This window comes from Stegostoma tigrinum, chromosome 27 (assembly GCF_030684315.1).
Source record: "Stegostoma tigrinum isolate sSteTig4 chromosome 27, sSteTig4.hap1, whole genome shotgun sequence".
Taxonomy (NCBI): domain Eukaryota; kingdom Metazoa; phylum Chordata; class Chondrichthyes; order Orectolobiformes; family Stegostomatidae; genus Stegostoma; species Stegostoma tigrinum.
Genome location: NC_081380.1, coordinates 40,580,402 through 40,600,044, shown reverse-complemented (window position 1 = coordinate 40,600,044; position 19,643 = coordinate 40,580,402). Strand labels below are relative to the sequence as shown.

General features: G+C 46.0%; 1 protein-coding gene and 1 long non-coding RNA gene across 2 annotated transcripts in view; one reads left to right on the top strand and one right to left on the bottom strand.

The window, feature by feature from the left end:
• LOC125464763 (heparin cofactor 2-like) overlaps positions 1-2,134 on the bottom strand; it is a 25,697-nt gene extending 23,563 nt beyond the window's left edge. Inside the window, exon 1 of the mRNA XM_048557563.2 lies at positions 852-2,134. Within this exon, the coding sequence (XP_048413520.1) occupies positions 852-1,671 (820 nt within the window). The 5' untranslated portion in view covers positions 1,672-2,134. The remainder of the gene's footprint in view (positions 1-851) is intronic.
• Positions 1,521-19,643, top strand: part of LOC132211028 (uncharacterized) — a 26,766-nt gene continuing 8,643 nt past the window's right edge. Inside the window, exons 1-2 of the long non-coding RNA XR_009447312.1 lie at positions 1,521-1,748; positions 1,872-2,026. This is a non-coding gene — a long non-coding RNA (uncharacterized LOC132211028). The remainder of the gene's footprint in view (positions 1,749-1,871; positions 2,027-19,643) is intronic.

The following is a 19,643-nucleotide window of genomic DNA, read 5'->3' as shown; positions in this document are numbered from 1 at the left end:
TCTACATTCTACAGTACATTCACTACACATCTGACAAATTGCCGTGGGCAAATGTGACTAACCCTTTTAATACTGGGCTGTAGTGTGCAGTGGCCCGGCATACTACAGCGTCTCTGTTGTTTGTTAAGTGTTGCCCATGTACGTTTAAGTTTTTTTTAAATATTGCAAAATCCCTGAAAGTCAGAGCTGATAACATTACAACGAGAGAAACTGCAGAACTGAGGGAATCCTGGTATGTCTTTAATCAAGACTGAAGGATTGTAAATTAATAGTGCAAGGACTAGAGGAAAGTGTAAATTAAAGCAGATGAATTCAATGTCAAATCAGATACAGGAATAAAAATAGATAGAGAAAGAAAGATTGGATTATAAGAGATAGAAAGATAGAATAGAGATTATAGGTGGTTGACATGTTTAAAATACCCAATAATTAAAACCTAAAGAATACGACTCTGTGAATGTAATAGGTCATTTGCAGTGCCAGGAAGGTCGTTGGAGAGCTATTAACACTTGTCACATTGTTAAAAACCCTGGAATGGACAGGACTTGACTTTCTGGAGCAGATTTAATTCATGTCTACCACACAATACAGCAACTGAATTCCCATTCAACACGTTTCAGAGACAAACGGCGAGACGCCAAGCTCATAGCGATGTAGTGAAACACAGAGCAACCATTGAAGACACACTTTCTACGGTGCATCGTCTGTGATCAGAAGTTGCTGTCTTACTTACACCTATAAAAGGTCGACAATATTAATCGCAACGTTGTTTTGACAGCCAATTCTGGCTCAATATCTATCTGTACTTAATCAGTGATTATAAAAAAAAACATGCATCCTGAAACACTGACCCTTGAAGTGTAATGCTTGGTAAATGAGCGTCGCAGTCTGGGGCTCAATATCTTCCACCAGGTCTTGAAGCTTCCCTTTGGTGGCCTTTGAAATAAGCTGATTGAGTTTGGCAAGAGCCTGCGGGGCCGAGAAGTCCACAGGCTGAGTGTGGGCCCCGTAGTAATGTTTCAACCACGCCTTGAAAGTTTTCCGGATCTTCAGCCCTTTCTTGATGAAGATGCCTGAGAAATCTTTGAGCGTGTATCCGAAGTCGTGTTTGTACAGCCTGTGGATGAGCTTGTGGAAGATATAATGCAACAGCTCATTGCCTACAACGTCTGGCTTGGAGTTGACAAAATGATCAAAACCCAGAGCCTGAGAGATCTGTTCGTGTGTGTTGTTGGCTGTTCCGACCATGACCATTGCCATTAGGCTGGAGAGCCCGAAAGGAGAGAAAACCACATTCTTGGAAGCTGTCTGGGACCTTAGCAAGGCCCGGTAGAAGTTAAATGCAAAATCGGTGTTGACCAAGGACAGGCGTTGGATTCGAGATTTACCCCTGAATTTCTTACGGATGGACTCTGAGCTCTGGGGAGCTGTGGATGGCCTTTTGTTTACAAAAGTGTCTTCTATGAAGCCGTAGTTGTCTTCATCATCGTCATAGTATTCAAGCTCAGTGTAATCATACTCATCTCGCTCGGGGACATTGAGCTCTCTGGTCAGCGTGTTGCTTTCAATTGGCATCATATGTCCCGGATCATAGCGAGCTACTGTTGCTGCCGTGCTAAACAAATCCAGGCTGCACAGGAAAATCCGAAACCAGGGAAACACCATCTTCATAGAGAACAAAGTGTGGAGCTGGATGAACACAGCAGGCCAAACGCGTTCTTCCAACACTCAGCCGCTTGTTTTTGAAAGTTAGAGAAGTTTGTAATTTCTTTCCCTATCACACCAACAAAAGCAAAGAGCGGTCTGCTCTCTCCAAACTCAACTTTACAAATCTCCACTTTTCAAATCAATCTTTTTCTTTTACATCACAGCTGTTGCACAACACGAGGTGACCCCATCGGCTAAATAAATCTCCGAGGTTGGAGGCAGACATACAAGAGCTGGGCCAGAACAACTGAACTTCATTAAGAGTGGGGAGGACCCTGCCTACGTTCTGTTTTGACAGAGATTTCCTTACTTTAAAGTGGTAAGTTGGTGCAACGGCGGATAACGTGCAGCATTTTTTTTCCATCGCTAACTGTTTCCATGTGTAGGGTGTTGTTATTTTGTCTAAAAGCAAGGAAAGAGCTGCCAAATGGTGTCTGCTTTGGTCTGGCTTTGACAATCTCTTTACAACAGATTTTACTGGAAGTGGATAATAAAATGTGAGGCTGGATGAACACAGCAGGCCAAGCAGCATCTCAGGAGCACAAAAGCTGACGTTTCGGGCCTAGACCCTTCATCAGAGAGGGGGATGGGGGGAGGGAACTGGAATAAATAGGGAGAGAGGGGGAGGCGGACCGAAGATGGAGAGTAAAGAAGATAGGTGGAGAGGGTGTGGGTGGGGAGGTAGGGAGGGGATAGGTCAGTCCAGGGAAGACGGACAGGTCAAGGAGGTGGGATGAGGTTAGTAGGTAGCTGGGGGTGCGGCTTGGGGTGGGAGGAAGGGATGGGTGAGAGGAAGAACCGGTTAGGGAGGCAGAGACAGGTTGGACTGGTTTTGGGATGCAGTGGGTGGGGGGGAAGAGCTGGGCTGGTTGTGTGGTGCAGTGGGGGGAGGGGATGAACTGGGCTGGTTGAGGGATGCAGTGGGGGAAGGGGAGATTTTGAAACTGGTGAAGTCCACATTGATACCATATGGCTGCAGGGTTCCCAGGCGGAATATGAGTTGCTGTTCCTGCAACCTTCGGGTGGCATCATGGTGGCAGTGCAGGAGGCCCATGATGGACATGTCATCAAGAGAATGGGAGGGGGAGTGGAAATGGTTTGCGACTGGGAGGTGCAGTTGTTTGTTGCGAACTGAGCGGAGGTGTTCTGCAAAGCGGTCCCCAAGCCTCCGCTTGGTTTCCCCAATGTAGAGAAAGCCGCACCGGGTACAGTGGATGCAGTATACCACATTGGCAGATGTGCAGGTGAACCTCTGCTTAATGTGGAATGTCATCTTGGGGCCTGGGATGGGGGTGAGGGAGGAGGTGTGGGGACAAGTGTAGCATTTCCTGCGGTTGCAGGGGAAGGTGCCAGGTGTGGTGGGGTTGGAGGGCAGTGTGGAGCGAACAAGGGAGTCATGGAGAGAGTGGTCTCTCCGGAAAGCAGACAGGGGTGGGGATGGAAAAATGTCTTGGGAATTTGTTTGCCACTTCTAACCGAGGTCATTGGGAGTCGAGCACCTCCTCGAGGTCAGAAAGACACTGTTCAAAATCTGCAATCTACTTCCCTTCTTCCTGATTTTTGATTGGTGCCCCTGTGGCAGTAGCAATAATGACCAGTGCAGTTTATTGCTTTCCCCAAAACATATTTTATTCGTAGGATTTGTAAAAGCACATGACAGAACTTCCTGACTAAATTCAAACTGCCTCCATACACCTGTTCCACTCCAAAGGGCAGCCATTTGCAGTTCTCAGCTCAAGTTATTGACCTGAGATGCGTGATTATTGGGGGGAGGTCCATACAAGAGATCTCCTACCATTTGGTGGGCTTTTGCCTTCAGCAGACTGTTTATTCCTGATGATGAATTGTGTTTGCCCCCGTAGCATTCTATGTGGGTAACATGGAGCTAGATGATTCAATACTTGTTTATTACAGCCTCTGGTATATATGTATATTACAGTGAGCAACTTCAGTGCCCGGGCTAGTACAAGGCTATTCACTTACAAATATTTCCATCACTATGTCGTGCTTCAAGTGGCCCATGATGGAGACTTAGACTTTATAATCCACAGGTCATATGCTATGAATGATGATGATATTTGTTGGGATGCCTCTTAAAGGTGTACTGCGTACTAGCTGTGAGACAGAATACAACTCAAGAGGGTCCCATTCACATCTTCCATTTGAGTTGCTGTTCTGAATTGGGTGGTTGTGAGTGAAGGTCCCAAGTGAGAGAGCTGACATTCCCTAAAGAGGTGGAGTTCTTCACAAGTTTCTCTCAGATGCAATCAGGCGATGCTTTTGCACAGGAACTGTCATTGATCCTAACCCTAACCCTAACATTAATCCTAATCCTAACCCTAACCCTAACGTTAATCCTAATCACAACTGTAACCCTAACCCTAACTCTAACTCTAACCCTAACATTAATCCTAACCCTAACCCTAACCCTAACATTAATCCTAATCCTAACCCTAACCCTAACGTTAATCCTAATCACAACTGTAACCCTAACCCTAACTCTAACTCTAACCCTAACATTAATCCTAACCCTAACCCTAACCTAACATTAATCCTAATCATAACTAACTGTAACCCTAACCCTAACTCTAACCCGAACATTAATCCTAACCCTAACCCTAACGTTAATCCTAATCATAACTGTAAGTGTAACCCTAACCCTAACATTAATCCTAATCCTAACTCTAATCCTAACCCTAACCCTAGCCGTAACTCTACCACAGGCTCAATATTGGGGAGAAAAACAAAAACAAAGTTGCTGGGAAAGCCCAGCAGGTCTGGCAGTATCTGTGAAGGAGAAACAAAATTAACGTTTCGGGTCTGGTGACCCTTCCACAGAATTTGGGAAAACTGGGAAATTTTCAAGGTATGAGAAGAAACATTGACAACAATTGATGTGACACTTTATCATGTCATTTAAATGCTTCACATTGTGATGGGTTTTTATCAAGAAGGATATTTACAGAACTGTAACAGGCCAGTCAGCCTCAGGGGTCCATGCTGGTGTATATGCTCCACATAAGCTTTTTCATACCTTCTTTATTCACCAACCTTTTCTGTTCCTTCCTCCCTGATGAGTTGCAGTATATTCTGGTGAACTAGAACAGGGCAATAGTTTCAAATACATAAAGTGTGGCTGAAAGTTGCTGAGGCATCTTTCATGACCCTTTCAACATACAGGTGGGTCTTCAGTTTAATGTCTCACCCAAAGGAAAGTATGTATGGACAATAAAATTCTTCCTCGATACTGTACTCCAGGCTGAGCCTAGTTCATGGCTCAAGTTTTGTAGTTGGGTAGGTGGAAGGGGACTTCAGAGCACCACATTAAAGCCACCACTGTAACAGCAAGCATCTTGTTAAAGGTATAGAAAAACAAAGGTGACATTTAGTTAGCCCTTTCCATAACCTTGTATCATCTTAAAGTGATTTACAGAAAATGAACTACATTTGAAGTGCTTCGGAGATAGTAGGGACTGCAGATGCTGGAGAATCTGAGATAACAAGGCGTAGAGCTGGATGAACACAGCAGGCCAAGCAGCATCAGAGGAGCAGGAAAGCTGACGTTTTGGGCCTAGACCCTTCTTCAGAAATTTCCATGCCCAAAACGTCAGCCTTCCTGCTCCTCTGATGCTGCTTGGCCTGCTGTGTTCATCCAGCTCTACACCTTGTTATCTTACATTTGAAATGCAATCATTGTAACTCTTTGAGTCCAAACTCCTTAATGATGAGGCAGAGTAGCAGCAGAGGAAAACACAAGGAAGTGAATTCTGATCTGGACTGAGGCTCATTACCTTGAGGGATTTCCTGCCTGAGGTGCTGGGTGGTAATAGGTTTGTTCAGTCACATGATGACCCACAGCAGAAGCACATGTCACATAGCAGATGACATCCTTGAACCAAAGGACTGCTGATACTGGAGACTGTAATTTGCATTTCAGTTGTTCTGGCCCAGCTTGGGGAATTCTTGTATGTCTGCCTCCAACCTTGGGGATTTATTTAGCTGATGGGGTCACATCATGTTGTACAACAGCTGTGATGTAAAAGAAAAAGACTAATTTGCAACATGGAGATTCTTCACGTTGAGTTTGGAAGGAGTAGCCAATTTGCTGTCGTGATTTTAGTCATCTATTGCCTCGGACACTAGGGGAGCCCCATGCCTTTCCTTATAATGATTCCAGAGTTCTTTTGATTCCAACTCAATGTTTATTGTGTTATAATTGCTGGCAGATAACTGTTACATATATATATGTTACATATATATATATATATATATATATATATGCTTTCCCATTGACTGACTTAAAGGAATTTCATGACAAGATTTCAACTGTTGAGACTTCTCCTGTAACAAACAAACTCATAGAAACATTAACCAAACAATAATTAGTATATGTCTAATATACTGAACTGCAGGGGGAGAAAAGCCTCCACTTTAACTTTTAACATGATCAAACCCTCCTTGCCACACATACCCATTTTTTTAACATCGATCAAAGGGATGTGGACATTGCTGACTAGACTAGTAAATATTACCAATTCCTCATTAGCCTTGAGAAGGTCACCTCAGGTTCCAGTGCAGACTTGATTTAATTAGCATAGCCTCGATCCCTGTACCAGCTGAGGTTCCCATGAAGGAGTGTCCTTCCCAACCTCTCCCCTCACCTGAGGTGTGGTGACACTCAGGTTAAATCACTGTCCATCTTTTCTCTCTCTCTCTCTCTCTCTAGTGCAAGGGCAGCCCTATGGTCCAGTAGGACTATGATGACCTTGCTTTTACTATACCTCGCACTCTTCACAGAAAAATAAATTTCACAAGAATGTCTCTCCCAGCTTCGAACATATTCGCTCCTCAGCACTCCACCAAATTTTAATGTCAAGTGGCCATCAAAAGATAGTTTTCAGAAATGTTCTGAACTTAATACCAGCTTAAAGGCCCAATCTAGAGATTCTCCTCTTTCCAGCCATAACAGAATGAACCTTCCAAATTTCTTCAAGCATCACAGTGTCAGGGACTCAGGTTCGAATCCAACCTTGGGCGATTGTCTGTGTGGAGCTTGCACATTTCATGTGTGCTTGGTTTTCCTCTTCGTGCTCCGGTTTCCTCCCATAGTCCAAAGATGTGCCGGTTGGGTGGATTGGCCATGCTAAATTGCCTGTAGTGCCCAGGGATGTGCAGGTTAGGTGGATTGGCCATGAAAACTGCAGGGATAGGGTGGGGGGAGGGGGTGAGTCTGGGTGGGTTGCTCTTTGGTGAGTCTGTGTAGACTTGTTGGGCTGAATGGCCTGTTTCCACAGTGTAGGGATTCTTGATTCTAAGGCAAGAGGGTAGAGATTTAAAAGGGGCCTGGGAAGGTAGCTTTTTCACACAGAAGATGGTGTGCATTTGGAATAGGCTGCCAGAGGAAGTGGTAGAGGTGGGTACAATTACAACATTTAAAAGCCATTTGGAAAGCTACATGAATAGGAAGGGTTTGGAGGGATATGGGCCAAATCCTGGCAAATGGGACCAGGTAGGTTTACAACATCTGGTCAGCATGGACAAATTGGACTAAAGGGCCTGTTTCCATGCTGTATGACTCTATGAAAACCCTGATTTACAATCAACTTATGAAACCTCATGTGCCCAACTGACCTATGGGTCTCAAACAGCATGCATTGTACTACACTGGGCATGTCACTATTAAATATTTCCCTAAGTCTCTGGAATAAGGTTTGAACTCACAACCCACTGACAACGGTGTTACACGTTGAGACACAACTGACACACAATGGAGCAGCTGCTAACCGCTATTAAAAGGGTTGGTCACCTTCAACCTCCACATACAACCAAAAAGGGGGCTGCATTAGATTGACAAATCATAGAGGATCAGTTCACACTCTCGGCTACTCCCAGCTGTTTCCACTCCTGCAGCCAGACCTTCGGGCAGCTGCTTTGGAAATTAACTTGGAAAAGAATGGTAAATTGCATTTCATTGGACGGAGAGAGAACACATGAACCTCACTTTTATTAAAGCGTCTTACTTTTTTGAATTTGTCCTCTCCCCGGCTGGTTAATGTAGGGTCACCGAATAATTAGGAACAGAAGTGGCATGTTGGTCTTTATCACAAGATAAAAAAAAGTCTTGCTCCAATTGGACATTGCATTGGTGAGACCATATCTGGTGTACAGTGTGCAGTTTTGGTCTCTACTATATACAATGGAAGTCCACTTTGATTGCTAGGATCCAGAAAGTAAAACCGTGTTACAACTGGAGAGCAATAATGAGAAGCATTTAAACTTCTTCTATTTTTAACTTACAAAATAAAGATTTATCTCTTTTGGATGTTGTGAGGCCTTTGTGCTAGAAATGAATTTGTGGTGTATTGATATGAATTCCACAATATATATGTTCGCAAGATTGGAACCTGCAATAAACAGCTTCCCCTGAAAAGAGAAGTTCAGCAAATTAAATCGATACTCTCTGGAGTTTTGAAGAGTGAGAGGTGAACTCATCGAAACTCATTCTGTTGGTTGGGCAATGTGAAACTCTGTGGATAAGGAACCTGTCATTTTGGAGTGAGACAAGGAGAAATCATTTCACTCAATCGTTGAGAATCTTTGGAATTATCTGGCAGAGAGGGTTATGGAAGTTCCAATGTTGAACTGTAAGGTGGTTGGTTTTGACCAGTACGGACAGGATGGGCTGGAAGGATTTTCTCTGTCTATGACTCTGGGACAGACAGGTGTTTGGTCTCTCAGGTAACTGAGGCAGAGTGGGGAGTGGGCATGAAGTTCAAATTGATGCTGAAGGTCAGCTACAATTTTATTGGAGCAGTCTTGACAGGCTGAGTGTGCTCCTGAGATGCTGCTTGGCCTGCTGTGTTCATCCAGCCCCACACTTTGTTATCTTGGTCTACTCTTCTTCCTACTTCGTGTTCCTGCATGATGCTCTCCAGCGAATCGTTTTTCCACGCAACCAGGCAAGCCCAGTTTTAACGCCTGGTCCTGAGTAGAGTCAATGGATCTCCATTGGAGCTTTTGTAAGACTGATAGAATAGGGGAGGAACTAGCCAGGAATCTTAATCCTGATTACTTCCCAGTGACTGATATTGTCACAAATGGTGTGTGCGTGTTTTTGTACGTAAGTGTGCAAGTGATAGTGTATATGAGTGTGCATGTGCCTCTTCGCTTCTGCACGTGTAATTATAGAAGTGTGGTGTGTAACTACAATACCGAGTGCCTGCTTGCACACTTACAGCCAGGACCCACTCACTAACAACACGAATGCGTCCCGTGCCTATAGAACTGCTCTCATGAAACGAGGAGGGAAAACTGAAGGGCCGTGCAAATCCTTGTACTATAAATAACAGCGCTTTCGAAGTTCTGTGCAATGGCAATAATAAATCTTGGGGTTGAAGTCCCGGGTACAACACAAGCATCATTTCAAGCCGTCAATGTTAGATCGCTTTGTGTCGATCTCCAGAATGTCTCCTCTCCGCATATCCATTACCCACTATAAAAATCGTCTCTGAAGCTTAGCAGTTTAAGATGCATGGTCTGCAAGATAAGTGTTATCAGACCTGCACTCAAAAGATTATCGATCCCGGCTGATAAAATACCACGGTATAATGAACTGTGCAGATGGTCAATTCGCTGGGGTTTTTTTTTCACTCTGAAGCTGTGTTGAGTTCGCTGTTAATTCATCGGAAAAGCAATTCTTTTGTTCACCTCTCCTCCTGCTGCTTCTGACTCTTCCTTTCCGCCAGCTGCACGACTTGGCTGCTGTTCCTGGAATCTGGCATTGCAACCACTTGAATACATTTATCACCAGCTCCTCTTGGGAGCACTTACTAAAGCCCAAGAAGGAACCTGCTGTGTCCTCACAAAAGCAGAATGTGATTGTCCCACTGTTGTTTTAAACTTGGTTTTTTGCACGATTACCTTTGGAATTTACCTGGTGACCATTGGAAAGGGTTTATTCCCACCACAATCCTTAGCCAGGAGTCTCTGAGGCCAATTATAAACCTGATGGATTTTCTAAAGGAGTCTAGGATGGGTTATTTGAGCAGGGAAGGTGTTGGGAGGAAGACAGTTCTGAAGTGGTTAGGATGAAAGTCTGTACAAAGTTGATGTGTACACCGGCACCGTGGCCCAGTGGTGAACACCGCTATCTTACAGCACTAGGGACTCAGGTGCGAATCCAGCCTTGGACAATCGTCTGTGCGGAGGTTGCACATTCTCCCCGTCTCTGACTAGATTTACTTTGTGTGTTCTGGTTTCTTCCCGCGGTCCAAAGAGGTGCAGACTAGGTGGATTGGCCAGGCTGAATTGCTCACAGTGTCCAGGGATGTGTATGTTAAGTGGATTAGTCATTGGATGGGCTACTCTTCAGAAGTCTTGATTTGCTTTAGGATGCAAGGGAGAATGTTTTTAAAAGAAAAAAAAGACTGCTGGCAGTTTGAATCTGTGTCAGATTTATTTGAAACTGTGTGTGTGTGTGTGTGTGTGTGTGTGTGTGTGTGTGTGTGTGTGGTGCTTGAGATTGTGCACTGGTACAGTTATCTGTGTTAACAGAGGCAGATCAAAGTTACAAGTGGTTCGACAGTATATTCCCAGTTGTTCCAGCTCAAACAGCATGGTGTTCACAGCAGGCGGTAGTGGGTCAGGGATGATTCAGTCAGTGTTTTCTGGTGAACCAGTAACTCCCACCCTGCCAAGAGCCCATCTCCACAGCTTGTGGGTGTTAAGAAAGAAAGGGGTGGTGGAGCCAACAGATATAAACACAATGGGTTGAATGGTCTTTGTTTTTCATGAAGATAAAAAGTGCAATTTTAAAAAAACAGGAGGAAATTTGATTCTTGTTCATTCGTCCCCCTCCACTCCCTAACCTCTCAACCACCCACTGTGCCACTCCACAGGCACCAGCTTATGAAGTGAATAGAGCTCCATGGGTATTTCTGACAACTCATCTGACTGTCCATTCTTCACGCATACTAATATTGGAACAAGTGAGGCCTCTCAGCTCCCTCAAACCTGTTCTGGTTAACACGGCAGTGTAAGTAGGCAGCAAGTACTGAGGAGGGCAACAGCTACCAATTCTGATGGGGAGATCTTGTGGCTCAATCAGGAGCACTCCAACTTCTGAGCTACAAGGACCTCAGACTCAAGTGCCTGTCCAGGGCTTGCTGGCCACAGAAAGAGGTTCTCCATGTGCAGTTCAGACGATGTTATTCAGCCTGCAAATCCTTCTAACGCTTCACACCGTACTCTAAATGGGAGAGAAGACTATGATGAAAGAAAATAAATCTTGGGTTTTCCTTTACTCTTTGAGGTTTTTGACTGGCTAACATTGAGATTGTACCTTTCACAACTTGCATAGCAGCTCACATCCAACAAAGAACCTTGTTGAAATGTATTCACTGTGGTAATGCATGAAATGCAGCAGCCAATTAGTGCACAGCAAGATCCCACATGCAGCAATGTGATCAGGATCAGTTACTCCATCTTTTAGTCTCGTGATGTTTATTGAGGGACACGGACACACCATCTGCCCAGTTTGACAGCTGCAGCTCACCTCCTGAAGGCTGTTGATGTCTTCTGCTCTCTCAATAGTCCTGGACATGGTGGTGACCATTCTTGCACACTCACTGCACTGGGCAGATGCGTATATCAGATGGCCAAATGCTCACATTCCAAACGTGCCCTCTGTATGCCAAGCTCCCGACTGGTCAATGATGACAGTGCAGGCTGAAGCAACGTTACCCTGAAAGCTACCAAGCGGAAGATCGACTCTGATCCTGTCATTTGGGAAGAGAGTGTGTTGGACCACCCTCGATAGGGGGCTCCACTTCACTGAGGTGGACCTGGTTTTGGTGTGGGTGGCATCTCATTGACCACAGAATGAACAAGAGAGTGATTCATGAGTGACTGTTGATGTGGATTTTGAAACTTTTTCATGTTATTTCTCCTGCTTTCATTCTACTTTCCTTCTCCCACCTCTTAGACATCTCACTGACCTTTATGCCTGTCTCTCACAGCCTCTTCCTCCCTCTTTTTACACTGGGACTCCATGGCAATCACTGTTGTTCACTCCAAGGAACTGCCAAAGAGTAGGAGATTGAGTGACTAGGGATGGCCAGGCCCCCGAGGAGAGCTTACCTGCTATTCTTTGAACTAAGGCCACGGGACCTTATACACCAACCTGAGAGGGGATGTCAGTGCCTGGGTTTAACATCTCAAAGGGAGGATGCCTCTGACAATACAGCCCTTGCTCAGCTCTGCACTGTGAGCCAAAATAGATCACATGTTGGACCAACCTAGGCTCACCTGTTCATTAGATTTAATTGTGTGTAGGTGATGGGCGTCAACTGGGGATTTGCATGAACCCTTATAAACAAATGTATAATATTGGGGTAGGTGGGGCATGCATGCAATGTATAACTCTAGATAAATATGGAAATGTATGAATATGGGCTCCAATTCTACCTGTCACCAACAGGCTTTTGGAATGGGTGAATTAATAATTTCATTGACACTTCATTTCACAGTGAAATATATAGTAAATTATAGCGAAAATCTCCCACTGTCGCCATGATCCGGTGTCATTTTGAATTGCTTAAGAATGATGAAAAAGAAAGATATACCTTAAAGACCCTTCTGCCACTGTGACAGTCAAAGTCACTATATGTAAGGTGCCACCTTTCGCTGATGGCCCTACCTCACTGACATTGCCTCTGCCAATGTAGCAGCCCATACCAGGTCCTGTGCTTGCCCCTCTGCCGCGCCATCTCCTTGACTCTGCCGCCAGGGTCCCGTTCGGGGCCCGCCAGCTGCTGCCGTGTTCCGAATCCCAACAAATCCATCTTCCCCCGGCCTCCTGCCTTCCTCGTCGATGCCGGCGCTGTCACGGCCCAGCTCTCCTCAGAAGGGAAATAGAAACAATCTGGAAAAAGAAATCGAAGGAAATAAAATGTTTAAACTTTGGAAGGTGCAGGCAAACCCTGGGCTCAGGAGAACACTAACTTCAGACTTTTTTAGTCTCCATTTCTGAGGGTTAGACTTCCATAGGGTTGGTCCATACTGCAGGGCAATGTACCGCTGTGACCTTCTACAGGAGCATCTCACACCCTCACCCCGGTCATCAGGTATCAGAGGGATTTACACATCCACCTGTTTGACCATCTTGTGAATGATCTTCCTTGGCAAAAAAAAGCCCTCAAACCTGGAGCATTTTGAGGTACCCCTGTGCATCTCAAGCCCTCCTCTATTACACTCCTTTTCCTGCTTCTCCCTCATACCTCAGTGAAGAACATTGCAATGTTTTTCAACATTCAGTCCCAAAGGTGCTGTTGTTTTTGCAAGCAAATGGCCTCTGGAATATTCGGGAAAGTTTATTTCCGGGTTAGGAAATTCACACACAGGGACATACAGTCAGCACTGGAACCTGCTCTCTGTGGCGTTAAGAATGTGCTCACTGCAGGAAATATTTACTTTGTTACAGTTTAGCCACAAATATCAGTGTTTATCAAGTACACTGATGGACTGGCAGCATTTCTGATCTACATTTTCCTTCACCTTCACATGTCCTGATTTTGTTAGCGATGGAAGCTGATTAGAATGGAGTCTCAGCAAGTCCCTTTAAATCCTGTGGAGTTGGTATATGTTATAAAATATATATTTATCGTGCGCTGCTCCTTCTCTCTGTGATGTGCAGGTGCAAACTACCATGCTTCCAGAGAACTGCAGACTGCTCAAAGAGAGATAATGGGAACTGCAGATGCTGGAGATTCCAAGATAATAAAACGTGAGGCTGGATGAACACAGCAGGCCAAGCAGCATCTCAGGAGCACAAAAGCTGACGTTTCGGGCCTAGACCCTTCATCAGAGAGGGGGATGGGGGGAGGGAACTGGAATAAATAGGGAGAGAGGGGGAGGCGGACCGAAGATGGAGAGTAAAGACACTCTCTCCACCTATCTTCTTTACTCTCCATCTTCGGTCCGCCTCCCCCTCTCTCCCTATTTATTCCAGTTCCCTCCCCCCATCCCCCTCTCTGATGAAGGGTCTAGGCCCGAAACGTCAGCTTTTGTGCTCCTGAGATGCTGCTTGGCCTGCTGTGTTCATCCAGCCTCACATTTTATTATCTTATGCTCAAAGAGAGATGTGAGTTTACCCCAGGGGTATGGTTGAAGGTTAGATAGGAAAGGTGTTCCCGGTGATCGGGGAGTCCAAAACCGGGGGCCACAGTGTAAGGATACAGAATGGGCCATTAGGACTGTGATTATAGAAAAACACTTTCACCCATAGAGTGGGGAGTCGATGGAATTCTCTGTAAGTGAAAACCAGTCCCGGCCAAAACACTGAATGTTTTTCAGACGGAGTTGCAAAACCAGCTGTGAAGCTAACTGTGTGAACCAACTCCTCTGCTATGTTGAGATCCACAGAATCATTTGTGGTCATTCGATAAAATATAATGGTTCAGTGAGACACCAGATAGCAACAGAGAACTGAGAGGGACTTCAGAGTCCTCTAGTGGCTGGAGCCTGCCACTACATGTTCTGAGGAATGGTCACCAGACCTGAAATGTTAACTGTGATTTCTTTTCACAGTTGCTGCCAGATCTGCTGAGCTTTTCCAGCAACTTTCTTTTTGTTCCTGATTCACAGCATCCACAGTTCTTTTGGTTTTTATTTACTAAACGTTCACTGTTGACATAGCAAAAATTAAATGGGAAATGGACACAGAAGCTGCTGGAAAAGCTCAGCAGGTCTGGCAGGATCTGTGAAGAAAATCAGTGTAAACCTTGCAGGTTCTGAGGAAGGGTCACCAGACCCGAAACATTAACTGTGATTTCCCCTCACAGATGCTGCCAGACCTGCTGAGCTTTTCCACCAACTTCTGTTTTTGTTCCTGATTTCCGGCATCCACATATTGATGGGAGAAAGTGGCTAGAAAATGGTAACCCAGAGGAAGCAGACAGGAGTTTCCACTGTGTATCCTATGAAATATTAAAAGAGAGAGTGTGCACTGTGTATACTATGAAATATTAAAAGAGAGAGTGACGAGCACCTAAAGGAGCAAAAGGAGGATCAGTAACCAGCGCTAATCTCATGGGAGAGAGAGAAGGACCTGGGGACAGCCACCAGCTCCTAACTGAGAGGAGACAGACCAGTCACAGACTTGTCAGGGGCTCAGGAGTGGCAGTGAGAGATTAAAGGGAGCAGTGAGAGCGAGGAGAACCCAGAACAGAGAGAGCGGTAGGAGTGACAGTGAGAGATTAAAGGGAGCAGTGACAGCAAGGAGAACCTAGAACAGCGAGAGTGGTAGGAGTGACAGTGAGAGATTAAAGGGAGCAGTGAGAGGGGAGAAACCCAGAAAAAGAGAGCAGTAGGAGTGACAGTGAGAGTTTAAAGGGAGCAGTGAGAGAGGGGAGAACCCAGAAAAAGAGACCAGAAGGAGTGACAGTGAGAGATTAAAGGGAGCAGTGAGAGGGAGGAGAACCCAGAAAAAGAGACCAGAAGGAGTGACCGTGAGAGATTAAAGGGAGCAGTGAGAGGGGAGACAACCCAGAAAAAGAGAGCGGTAGGAGTGACAGTGAGAGATTAAAGGGAGCAGTGAGAGGGGGGAGAACCCAGAAACAGAGAGAGCGGTAGGAGTGACAGTGAGAGATTAAAGGGAGCAGTGAGAGCGAGGAGAACCCAGAAACAGAGAGCGGTAGGAGTGACAGTGAGAGATTAAAGGGAGCAGTGAGAGAGGGGAGAACCCAGAAACAGAGAGAGCGGTAGGAGTGACAGTGAGAGATTAAAGGGAGCAGTGAGAGAGGGGAGAACCCAGAAACAGAGTGGTAGAGAAACTGCTCTAACAAGATCAAACTGTACTGTCACAGGAGTGCAGGGAGCTAAGAGTTCAGTATTTCTCTGGTGATCAGATATTGCCTTAAATTAAAGCTGCTTTACGCTGATGAAAATAGAACGCCCAAACTAAATCTCTTTGATTGATTTAAGGGGTTATATTTGTTTGTTTGACAAGCGAGAGAGAGAGAGAGCGAATAGTAGGGTTAAGACCGGGAGTTGGGTGGATGGTTGGGTTGTGGAGCAGAATGATGCTAATAGTGTGGGTTCAATCCCCATGCCAGCTGAGCTTACCATGTAGAAACCCTCTCCCTCCTGCCTGAGTAATGATGTCCCTTAGGTTAAACCAACAACCGTTTTCTCTCTCTCTCGACACCCTGGTGAAGGTGACTTGATGACGCTGAGGGTAAAGACAATAAATAGATCAGCCAAGGCCTATTTGAAGGTGGAACACCCTTGGAGGGCTGAATGGCCTCATCCTACTCCACCTCCAGTCCACTGCTCTCGTTATAGAGTTAGTCCCTCTCAAAATAGCGATACGCCCATCTGGGTTCGCTTGTGTCCTTTAAGAAAGTGCTGACCCACCCGTGACTGCTGACCCCCAGCAATGCGGACGCATTGGAAATAGCTGCTCAGGACGATAACTCATGGTCTTACTGGTCACAGCCACACCGCATGAAAGAGTTAGAAGGAGGAAAGTAAGAGGCCTAAAACCCTCAAGGCTTTGAGGGAACCTCTAAAGCACCAGAATGGTAATGGGACTTTGATGGTTAAATTAAAAGAGATGTTGCAAAGAGTATGTTGATATTCCATTCAGTCTGGAAGACCGAGGGCTTGACCGAAGTTAAATAGATTTGACAGGGTCAAGAAAATCATGGGATGAGAGGCACATCAATTTAACACAAGACTCAGGCCATTCTGGAGGGAAATCTGAAAGCGGCCTCTCACAGAGCACATTGTGGAAACCCTCACTTTCAGAGAGTTGTAGATATTCAAAGTCAACTGGGGCTTTCTCAAATGAGATCAATAGATTTGTGCCAGCCTGGGGTCTCATGAGGGTTAATGCATGAGTAAACCTACAGATCATCTGAGAGCTAATGAAATGAAGGGGCAGGTTTGGAAGGAGTGGAATAGTCTCAGTCTTTTCTCCTGCAAGTGAACCCTTCTCCTTTCCTCGACTGTGTCTGGTCATTCTCTCCCTGACTCAAAGGAGGGGCCAATATGATGTTGAGGAGAAGCTGTGTTCCTTGCAATGTGTAGCTATATCTCTACAAACGAGGAGGTACCCATCGCACTACAGCTCCGGCCAACCAGGAGCAGCAACACTCTGAATCAGGAGCAGAGCATGACAGTCTCTCTGTCGGACTCCAAACCAGACCTTCCTGGCTTTGTTCTCACCCTGACGACACCAGGTTAGGGCAATACCCCCAGGGAGGAACAGGGCAGCTAGTTCAGTGCAGAGAATGTCCAACAGTTCTCCAACACCATGGGGATGCAGGACTCTCTCAGTGACAAGACGTGGGCGAGCAGACTTTGGGTCTACGGGTGATTCTATAAACTCTCAAACTGGGTGTTAAAATAGCCGATATTAATGTGCGTGACGTTAAATCTTCAACGCGATGTGTTTCCCACGTGGCACCTCACCAGGCCATCGTCAAAGCGGCCCTCCAGCTTCCGCAGGAGCTTGGGATACCACAGCTCAGCAGCTACAGGAGATGCCCGAGCTTACGGCCAATGGGCCTACAATTTGGTCGGTGGGTGAGGAGGTGCCAGGGGGAGGATCGCTGTTCGCCTGACCTGGGTATTCTGCTTTGTGGAGGCAACGTTACCAACTCTGAAGGGTAAGGAGGGCAGATACCTCCTCATAGCAGACATTACATAGGAGAATGCTCCCCTAAGACTGATTAACGTGTATGTGTGCTGGTGGTACAGAGCGCTGGTGGGTGTCCTACTTATTGCTGCTGGTGACAGAGACTTCAACTGCATCATCGATGTGCGGATGGACGATTCAAAGGGTCTGACAGCAAATGTGACTCAATGTCCAGATTCCTGGTGGAAACGTTTAAAGTCACTAAGCCGCACAGTGTCTTAGGCACCCCAGCTGGTCCATCTACTCAAGGACAGATACCCTGTTTGCAACCTGCACATTCTCAGTCAGATCCACTGATGTTCTTCTCTGACCACCGCCTCCTGCTGGCTGACTGTGAGCAGTGGGCAAGCCCGAGGGAACACCCAAGCTGAATGTGAAACTGTTGACTCCTGAAAACATTGAGGGGCTCAAAAGGGATTTGGCAGGTTGGAGAACCAGCTCACTCGTGGGAAACAGTCAAGGGGGGGGACATCAAGAGGTCATTTATGCGCAAAAGTGTTCAGAAGGCAAGAGAGAGAGGCAGGGAAACCTCCAGGAAAGAGAGAGAGGCGGGAAAACCTCCAGGAAAGCATACAGAACCTGCTCCTGCTGCAGGCAGTGGCGTTGATGTCACGGAGGATCTCCAGGAGATGAAGAGCCAGCAAGTCTCGCTGTTTGTCTAGGAGACCTCTAAGATAACCTTCTGCTCCAGGATCCACAAAACGAGATGTCATCTCATTTCTTTTCCGGGGGAGCTCTGAGCTCAGCAGCCTGAAGGAAGAAGATGGCTCGGTAACATCGTCTCAGTCTGACATCCTGAGGATCGGCAAATCATCACTGCCAGACAGCGTGACATAAAGCCCACAGACAGTTGTTCCTGTCCTCTATCGCAAATGTCTGAGATGACAGCATGCGGGAGAGGCTAGAACAGCTGTTATCTCTGACTGAGCTGACCAAGTCTCTGGAGTCCAGAGAAAAGGTAAAACACTCAGAAGCAAGGGCTTACCGAACGAGTACTGTTCAGCTCTGTGGCACTTGGTTGACCAAGACCTGTTGGAGGTGTATGACACTATGCTTCTGGCAGGTAAGCATGTGCGAATCGATGAGGAAAGGTATCATCAGTCTCATCTACAAGTGGAAGGGGGAGAGGGAGGAAACTAGAAATTAGCAACCAATTTCACTGCTGAATGCAGACTACAAAATCCCATCCAGGGTAGCCATCCACTGGATCAGGTCTGCTGTGGGATCGGTGATTCACCCCAACCAAACCTGTGCTGTACCAGGCAGAATGATCTCTGAGAGCCTGGTGTTCCTCAGGGATGTGATCGCCTGCGTGCAGGACTTTGGGGGTTGGATGCTTGGACCAGGAGAAGGGACACTGTGTACAAAACTCCGAATAAGGGGGTTAAGAACATACCCAACCTTGCCCGCATCCTGATGGACATCTCTATGTGTCTGGAGAAAGATGCAGTGGTTTATTTTGAGGTTTGACCCAAGCAGCTGCAAGGATTTGAGACTGTTGCACATCTCCTACTGGAATGTGCCGATGCAAAGGAAGTCTAGAGAAAGATGCAGTGGTTTGTTTTGAGGTTTGACCCAAGCCACTCCGTGACACACTGTTCTCTGCTCTATGATCTGTTCCCTGGGGTGCACACTGAGACTGCGTTTGGAGGACCATCAGCTCGATGAAAGAAGCTCTTTGGTCTGTCTAAAACTCGTTGGCCTTACAGAGGAAGGAATTGACCTCGACTGAGTGTTGCAGACAGGCACATTCCTAAGTCCAGGACTACATGCTGAGGGGCTTACTAAAGCTTGGGGTAGCTGCAACCATGGAGCAGTGGGGAAGGACCACTGTTTGAGGTCTTTCTGCTGAAGTACAACTGGGGTCCATCCAGTTATCGGACCCCTGCAGTGCCTGATATGTACGGAAGTATAATCTTTTACAAGGAACAAATGTCTTAGAATTGTTGGATAGATTCAAACTCTGATGTTTGTTTCTTCATATGCTACTCTACAGAACTGAACTGCATTGGTGACTGTGTACGCATGTAAAAGGTATTTTTATGACTGAAGTATATTTTTGAAATTAAAAAAACCTTCACGATATGATAGACTTCAACGTGGTGGATCATGAGTGTTCACTGACTCAGAGCAGCAGGGCACGTTGTGTAGGAATGAGTGAATATTAAATGCTTCAGAAGGGGGCAGAGGGAATATCTAAAGTAAATAAATAATACAATAGAATGAATTGACCAGAGAC